At 38.7% G+C, this 8,437-nt stretch overlaps 1 protein-coding gene across 1 annotated transcript; it reads right to left on the bottom strand.

Annotated features, from left to right (window-relative positions):
- Window positions 1-997: 997 nt before the first annotated feature.
- wdr55 (WD repeat domain 55) lies at window positions 998-7,088 on the bottom strand. The gene is made up of 8 exons (XM_027027233.3): window positions 6,939-7,088; window positions 6,425-6,567; window positions 5,720-5,820; window positions 5,163-5,250; window positions 4,772-4,951; window positions 4,021-4,120; window positions 3,280-3,449; window positions 998-2,491 (listed from the first exon to the last, which is right to left on the bottom strand). Exons 1-8 carry the CDS (start codon window positions 7,005-7,007, stop codon window positions 2,152-2,154), a joined length of 1,191 nt encoding a protein of 396 aa, XP_026883034.2. The 5' UTR covers window positions 7,008-7,088; the 3' UTR covers window positions 998-2,151.
- Window positions 7,089-8,437: the final 1,349 nt, after the last annotated feature.

Raw genomic sequence — 8,437 nt, 5'->3', positions numbered from 1 at the left:
TGTCTTCTAAGGTCAAATGATTTTTATCCATTAAAGTGCCTCATTGAATGCAGAGGCTCTCTGAAGGACAAACAATGTTTTACAGTTAAACTCAAGCAAAACTGACATAATTTCTTTTTTCCCCCTAAATGACTGGAAACCTGGTTGGAAACCTAGGAGCATTGACAGAGTATGTCAAACTAACAATAAAGGTGTTTTGTTTGATCTAAAAATCAACTCTTTTTGAAAAGAGCAGTTTTTACCAACTCAGAAAAACATTTATAATCAAACCATTTGCAATTGCTTTCATTGAGGTTGTGGTACATTCTGCTGCTGAGCATTAGGTCCCCTTCCATTATCAGTCCTTAATTTGAGAATTAAAACACAAATGTTTACTTTACCATTTTAGCGGTGTCACGTGGGTGTCCTCATGTTACTGGTTTCCTTCCGTTTAAGATTTTATTCTTTTAAATGTGCTCTTTAAATACATTTTTCTTACTTACTGCTTACCTTCCCAACAGTGGTGAATACCATCTTGCACTAAAATAAAAGGCTTGATAGCAAAGCTATCCCAGTTATTTAAAAAGCTCACATTATTTTCTTAGCACTATTTGGACAACTTTCATTGCGGCACCAAACTGGATGGGGGCCCAAAGATCTTACTTTCTACATCACTATACTAGGTACATTTCAAATCCCTTTAAATTTTTCTTTAATAATCTCTGACTGTTTTAAATGTACATGTGCTGACATGGGTTAAATAATAGTGGGGATTTCACTGTCTCTAACATCTACCAAACCAGCATCTAACACTAGACTTATTTAAAATCCAGATGCATCTTCTGTCAGACAGGACACTAAGGCACACATTTACATGTAAAACTACTAATCCTAAACAAAAGAAGGTTAGCTAAATGTGGCACATAAGACTGAACCTGGCCATGTTGTGATAATGAATATGCTACTTAGGTTAGCTTTGCTTTGTTCAATGGTATGAAAATAAAATCTTCACAAAATCTTAATTTTCATTTTCAGTTTAATGTCGCTGATAATTGGTCTGAACATTCTTGGTAGACGCTTCCAAGTAACATCAATTAAATCCAACACGGGGTTTGCTATATTAATAATAATGAATTATGTTTGATTTATTGGAATGTATATTTAGACTGTAACAGGAATGTGGGATTGAGTTTGAGGTTTCATGATGTAACCTAGCTAGCTACATTAAGTAACTAAACCAGCTAGTCTTGACTGTGTCCTTGGTTCTGTAGACACATTCCACTTTTTGGCATATTTTAATATAGTTAAGTGAAAGGACCATTAAAAATGACTTAATCTGCTTAAATATGTTCACTTGTCGTATAAAGGGTTTGATAATTCTCTCAAGTTAAATAAATTGTAATAAACCATCGAAAACACATACATATGCAAAGCATGTTTCCCTCAACCCAGCAGCTAGATGGCTATGTTAGGATTTCACATTAAGCAAGGTTACATTCTCCCAACACCATGAACATTTTCACAATGTGAGTGCCCTGATCTGTTTGAGTTTACAATAACTTCTTATTTTTATATTCTTTTGTATTCAGCTGTTAGTTTTTACATGTCAAAACCTGTTTTGAAGTAATTTGCTCAGCTGCACTGAGCAAAATATTTGTGCTCATCAAAGCAAGTCAGTTTGAAGGTATTTATGATTGAACATTGATATTACTTTAAATTCAGATTATCTGAATAATTGAAAAAAATCAGTTATTTCAGAAAGTTTTTTTTAATAATACTGAAATCCATCTTCTCATAAATACTCCAACCTTCTGAAGTATCATGCAAAAATAGCAATTTTAACTTCACTAATTTAATTTCACTAGTTTAATCTCACAAATTTTACACAACACTGCATATAAACAATAGTTACATTTTTAATGGGCTACCTGTAACCCAAACTTGCCCAGTAGTGTCCATGTTCAATAGAACTCAATTCAGCTACCATTTTTATTCTTGGGTAAAAACCTTGACAGCACATAACAGCTTTTAAAACAGAAATGACAAATTATACAAACACAGTGCACACAGCAAGTAACTTCCTTCCACATCACACACAGGATACAGTGTGCATAATATAGAAGCAAGCAAGCAAACAAACAAACAAAAACCAGCAAGAACCCTTGGAGCTGTTCAGTCACTCCCACTGTCACCGTCACCCTCTTCGTCACTCTCCTCCTCCTCCTCCTCGCCGTTTGCTTCATTCGAGTCTAGCAGTCCAGAAAAAAAGTCCCCTCTTGTACCAAAGGCCTTACTGCTGAGGGCTTTCAGACGTCCATCTTTTTTCTTGCGCCGCCTGTAATCACTCACCCTCGTATTGGGGAGGCATGAAATGTCCCAGAACTTGATGAGCTGGTCATGAGCGGAGCTAGCAAGGAAGCGGCCGTCCTGAGACCGAGCAATCTCCTCAATTGGCTCGCCGGTGTGCTGGCCTACACTGCCAACCACCCGGTTGGGCAGGATGCTGATGACCCTATATGGGCGAGAAGCCACTGAAAAAAAAAATCCATATTCTAGAACATCTTTTAGCTGGTTAAGTAATTAATCACTGCAATCCCATTGTATACACAGGGTTGTCAGTTTATTAGGTTAACTGTTGAGGCCGCCAATTTATCAATGCATTTACCATATAAATGTAAATTAAAAGCATATGCCCTTTGGACAAAATCGGATCACTCAAAAATAGTGGACAACGTACACCAGGTAGAAGACCCTCAGCTGACTGAGAAAATAGAAGGTTTACCTACTGCAATCACTCAGTTGCTGACAGATTTCAGAAGTCTATGTTACTGAGGGGAGGGGAAGCTACTCTAACAATAAATTCCACAAAACAAAGTGAAATAACGAATGCATGAATTCAAAACAAAATTAGTGTGAGCATACCATTTAGACTAGTGAACCACTTACAGTTTTTGACTAAATTCATTTTATATTATTTTCAATTTCTATGACACACCTATACCTTAACTACATTTTGATGGGATACAGATGAACTAAAGTCTATTTCAAGTTGGAGTGAATAAAACATTTGTTTTTTAGGTTGTGCTGTGTCAGCCAACCAACGGAAAGGAAGAAAAGCACTACCCATCAAGGACGAAGCTTTCTGAAGTAAATTAGAAACACATGCGTTGAGATCCTGATTTCTGGGGCCACTGCATAGCAATGATACTAGGTTTAAATGCTTCAGTGAAGTTACAGATGTTTGGCTGTGTGCAGTATCGCTTTCACACACTCCGTTTGCAGCCCTATCTCTCCTCCTACCTGATGACCCCATCCATGGAGGCAGCACACAGCAGGCTGTCCGTCATGGGCACGATGCAGTCCACAGACTCTGCCTGCAGAGTGAAGCGGTCACTGGTGGCCCCGAATCCGTTCCAGTTGAAAATGTAGATTGTCCCGTTGCTGGAGCCGCAAACCACTTTCCGTCCCCGCTGGGAAAGCATAGTTAAGAGGAAGAATTAAGAGGCCTTGGCCATGTTGCTTCACTGATCCACTTTACGTGATGCTGCGCTGTCTGACAATGTGGCCTCTGGTACATTTCAAGCCCTTTCAGTGACTGTGTTGGTTGCGCTTGGTGTTAGCTATGGCACCAACATGAAGAACCTGACCCGGGTCAGGGTTTTTGCCATCCCTTCTCTTACTCATTTCCTCACAGGATTTATAGTGGGACTATTCATATCATTCTTTATACAACTGTAACTTTAAAAGTTATGTTTTATTTTGCATACATGTTATATGAAACATGGGATAGGAAGAAAGAATAGCAAACACGGTCTAAATCAATTATGGCCAAAAAAAACAAAACCAGAGCACTGATACATTAAATGACCAGTTATTACAAAATCCAGGACTGGATTTTAGATTCAAGGTCCAGATATAGAGAGCTCTGTCAAATAGCTTCATGCTATGATTATGATTTTTGAGTCAACATCATAGTTAAGCAAACACATTTTTGAGAAATTTTACTCAAAAGATCAAGTCTGGAAGACTTAAGTGTCTTACTTTCATAATTGAAACTGAAGTAAGATCCCCACTTTGGAACTCAGACAGCAGTTCGAATCTTCTCCTCTTTAAGTTGAACACACCCATAGTTCCATCACCACTAAAAAAAAAACCACATCAAAACACTCATTTATACTAAATCATTTTACCCTACCCTAAATAAATTGAAAAAACAGTGTTAGCCTCCATGTGCTTAAGCAGGCTTTGTGTTAAGTATAAGTTGAGTATTAGTAGCTGTGCACTACACCTACCTAAAAGTAGAGGTCTGCTTTGAACATAGTAGAGCTCAACTAGATGAAACTTGAAGGCAGCTAGAAAAGCACCAGCTCACTCTATAAAATCCAGCAGTGCTACTGAATTTTGCCCAAGCAGCAGATGCCCCCTAGACGTTAAGCAGTGCACTGCTTTGCCTCTTACATGGCAGGTCCTGCACTAACACATGTACTTGCTTGTAAACACACATCACCTAAGGCGGTCATCACCTGATATGCCTGTTCATGCTTGACACAGGATAAGGTGTGTTAAAAGAAGTCCTGAAAATGAAGGACCACTTTGGAAATCCAGTCATGCTAAATGATAACATGAGAAATTAACCGGGGCCAGTTAGTGTCTCACACATGAAAGGACTCGAAACTGAAATTCATTCTAAACTGCTTGCATGTTTCATGGGGTATTGAAATTGAACCAAGCAACAGGCTGCGGCAATGCGAACAGCCTCTTCGGGCTGAGCTGTTTGCGATCAGCTCACTACCTGGAGGTGAGCAGCGTCCTCTTGGCCAGGTCGACGGCCATGTCACTGATGTAGTCCTCGTGGTGTTTCAGGGACATGAACGCATTGCCCTTCCTCATGTCCCACATTTTCAGTGTGCCCTCATCATCTCCGGTGGCAAGCATATTCTCGTCAACCAGCAGCAAAGCATTGATGGGCTTGCTAAAGAGAAGAACAAAGCAAATTAGAAGAGCTCACTGACATATTCCTGTCAGATGAGAGGCTTGCGCAAAATAACTAATAAACATACAGATGAACTGAGATTAATATGTGGTTACAAACAAGCATTGCGCTATGTGGACTCGTGAAATTGAAATACACCTAATTTGGACCACTGCATCATACCACAAAGACTTAGCAAGTCAGGTGATACCTGTGAGCTTTTGGAATGCGCGTTTCAAGTTTTCCAGCCTCCACGTCCATGATGTGAACAGCCTTGTCTTTGGATACACTGAATAATTCTTGGGAAAGAAAATTTTATAGGAAAACAATAAGCAAAATACATAACTGAATACATGCTAACTTTTAAGAATGAATGTTACATAATGTTCATTAGATTGCAATGAACATAATATTCACTCTTTTATATGCAGTGATGGTCATAAAAGCAGATGTTAATGACAGTTCTAGTTCAAATGTCACATCATGCCCTAAAGCATCTCAAATGTCGAATGCCATTCTAGAACCAGACTTTAGCTCGTAGCTAAGGTTACTATGACAAACACAAACTGATAGACAAAACTCCCAATGTTTGCAGCTTCACAAATTTAGCACAATATAGCCACAGCAAAGATTCATGACCATCTGTTTGAGACATTAACTGCATTTCCCCATCAGTAAGCCAGTTAGTTTGTAATGCTGCACTTAGTGTGCACTTTGATTTGTTGATGCTAACATTATAAACAAATACTTTAGTAAATGCATACTGACTTCCTCCATCGCTTGAGAATGCAACCTTCCTGCAGGACTTTAAGTGATGCCCAGATGACCAGAGTTCCTTGTTCTCACCTTCAGTGCAAGAGTAGCTGTATCTGCAATGTAAAAATCAGCTTTTAGGTGACAGTGAAAGACTTCACTCATCTTTATCACTTTATGCCTCCAAAAATGGTTTTGCTTGGCAGGTCAATCATCATCATGCTTCATTAACACAGGAAATTAGCCCTGGCATCACCTGGAATCAATACTGTTTTACACAAAAGGTAGCTGTGGCACACAATTCTTTGTTAGAAAACAAGAGATGCGTGGCTCTTGATTCTGTTTAAGGGAAAGCCATCAGTAGGTGTGAATAGCATACTTCATTGTCAGGCAGTATCCATTAGCCATCAACATGCCATATAGCTATTGTGCAGAAGGATTTTAAGTGACACTGGAAAATTGTGGGAAGCCATACAAAAGTAAACAGTGAAAAGTTCTAACGTAATAACTGCTGTATTGAGTGCACTTAATCACTTTATCTTCTTGAATCTAGGGAACAGTTTAATGCAACAAGCCTAGGTAACTGAAAAGAAAAAAAAAGTGTATTGGGTTTATTATCCATAACACTGTCCACATATCTGATGTCCTATTGGAGAAGCATCGACCCCTCCTCAGCAATATCTGTGACAAAAAAAGCGCAAAAAAATAAATAAAACGTACAAATATATATCTCCGTCAATGTCCCCAGCAGCGAGAATGTCCTCTTTAGGATGGAACGCCAGTGTATTAACGATGGCCTCTTGTTTAATGTCCTCTGGAGTCTCTCTGATCTTTGGTGGTTGAGGTTCGTCCTCTATCTCCTCCTAACGTGAAACAGAAAATCAGTGAACATGCTGTGATCCAAAATACCTATAACTACCTAGGCTAGCTAAGCATCTACAAATTACTATTCACGGCTACATCTCATGCTAGTCTTGGGTTTACGACAAAATAAAGGACAAAACTAACAGCCATCTATGCAATACTTTCCAGCGCAAAATTCATTCTCACTCCAAGAACCTGTCCTAAACTGTTACTTTGCTAGCTAGCCTGGTGGCTACCAAACGTTAGCATACTATTCAGAAATTAAAGTTGTTAACCTAGCAATTTTGGATGCTGCTAAAGCTAATACAAATGTATTTCAGCGTTGTCAGATAAGTAAGAATGATGAGCATAAACACTGATAAGAACCTACATTCTCTTCTACAACGCTGAAAGTTTCTTCTTCGGGAGAAGGTCCACGCTCTAACTCGGCCGTCGCCATCTTGTTTGTAGGCTAACCAGTTTATTTCCAGGTTAAAGGTCTGCGATGACGATTTGGCCAAACGTGCAAACTAAAAATTGCTCTGCAAGTGAAGTCAACTTCAGTAGTATGAAGATTTAGTTTATATGCTGTATTTTACAATTTTCTTGTGGCAAACATAGGAAATCTTAGAATAAATCTAAGAGCATAAACTATCTGTGATTCAACTGATATGCCACTAGATGTCATTACTTACACATACATGGTGCGATTATAGGCGCCCATTCGCTAAAATATACTACGTTAGCTTTTTCGGTAATGATTAGAAATTCTGCCCTTACAGCATTATACCTTGTTTCATGTCAGGAATACAACTCTGACTGGCTACTTTGTAATAAAGACATTCCATATTGAATGTGGCCTTTTCTGTTATGTAAAGTTTTTAAATGTTAATGTCCGACTCTGGGGATGTTTCTAGGTATATGTTTATACATTCATACCTTACGATAATCTTCGAGGGCATAATCATGTACCGTCAGGAACAGTGACGGGCATTTGTTTCTAGAGCAGGTCTATAACGCTCTCTCCTTAGATTAACACTGATCACCATATGCACAATTTCATTTAAAGGATCCCCAAACTAAGTCACTGAAATCTGAAAACAAGTATTACTTAGTAGCTTATTCTGTCATTACTGTTAATTTGTAATGAAATTACTTTGAAGGTTTTCACGATAGCTGTCCGTCTAAGTGACACGCCACTCGCGACAACATAGTCAAAATATTTTTGAGCAATTTCTTCATTTGTGCATTTTAGGGTCAAGATAAAAATCACATATCAAACCCCATTTTTTACGAACACTAAAATTAGAATGATAAAAAATGTTTCAGAGTACATTTCAAGACGGCAGATTGCAGTCTTTAATAGAATCTCTGAGATCCTTCTACAGACTCCCTGGGTTTCAAAATATTACTGAAATGCTTCATCCCTCGTTCTGTAAAGAAAAATGAGCCCTCATTACTTCGATAAACAGAGCCTGTAAGCCTGTTGACAGACCTAGTTATTACTCCTGTGAAAAGGCTAGTTATTTGATACGACAGTTCCCAGCACAGTTTGGCATCCCGGTCAGTTCCTAGCCAATTTAAGTCACACACGTGTCATTTAATACGAACTGAATGACAATGGCCAAAACATTGCCAAGATATACAGATATTTAGATCATTGTTTCACATAAGTAAGAATTGTTTGCTTGCAGGTGTAAATTTTCGTGCCTGAGCCATGTTTAACCTCAAAAGTCACTGATTAATGCCTGCTTTTCATTTGTGGAATGAAAACTCATTGGGAATCAAACGACACACAGCCAAGAGCACCTCTGAGGTGCAAGACAGCTGTATGCCTGAATCCAGAATTCAGCAGGAAGCATTTTGCAACACCTCAGAGTGGATCCCAGA

Source organism: Electrophorus electricus, chromosome 8 (assembly GCF_041902795.1).
Source record: "Electrophorus electricus isolate QZ-2024a chromosome 8, ASM4190279v1, whole genome shotgun sequence".
In the NCBI taxonomy this organism is placed as follows: domain Eukaryota; kingdom Metazoa; phylum Chordata; class Actinopteri; order Gymnotiformes; family Gymnotidae; genus Electrophorus; species Electrophorus electricus.
The sequence above is the reverse complement of the archived record's forward strand: the minus strand, read 5'-3'. Positions and strand labels throughout refer to the sequence as shown.

Bases quoted from the DNA above. Each gene is read 5' to 3' on its own strand.
- wdr55 (XM_027027233.3), bottom strand. From the start codon at position 7,007: ATGGCGACGGCCGAGTTAGAGCGTGGACCTTCTCCCGAAGAAGAAACT. The intron at 5,251-5,719 runs GTCAGTATGCAT...TTCTTTCCCAAG, and splicing joins ATTCTCAAGCGATGGAGGAA to AATTATTCAGTGTATCCAAA. The intron at 3,450-4,020 runs GTAAGACACTTA...ATGCTTTCCCAG, and splicing joins CTTCAGTTTCAATTATGAAA to CGGGGACGGAAAGTGGTTTG.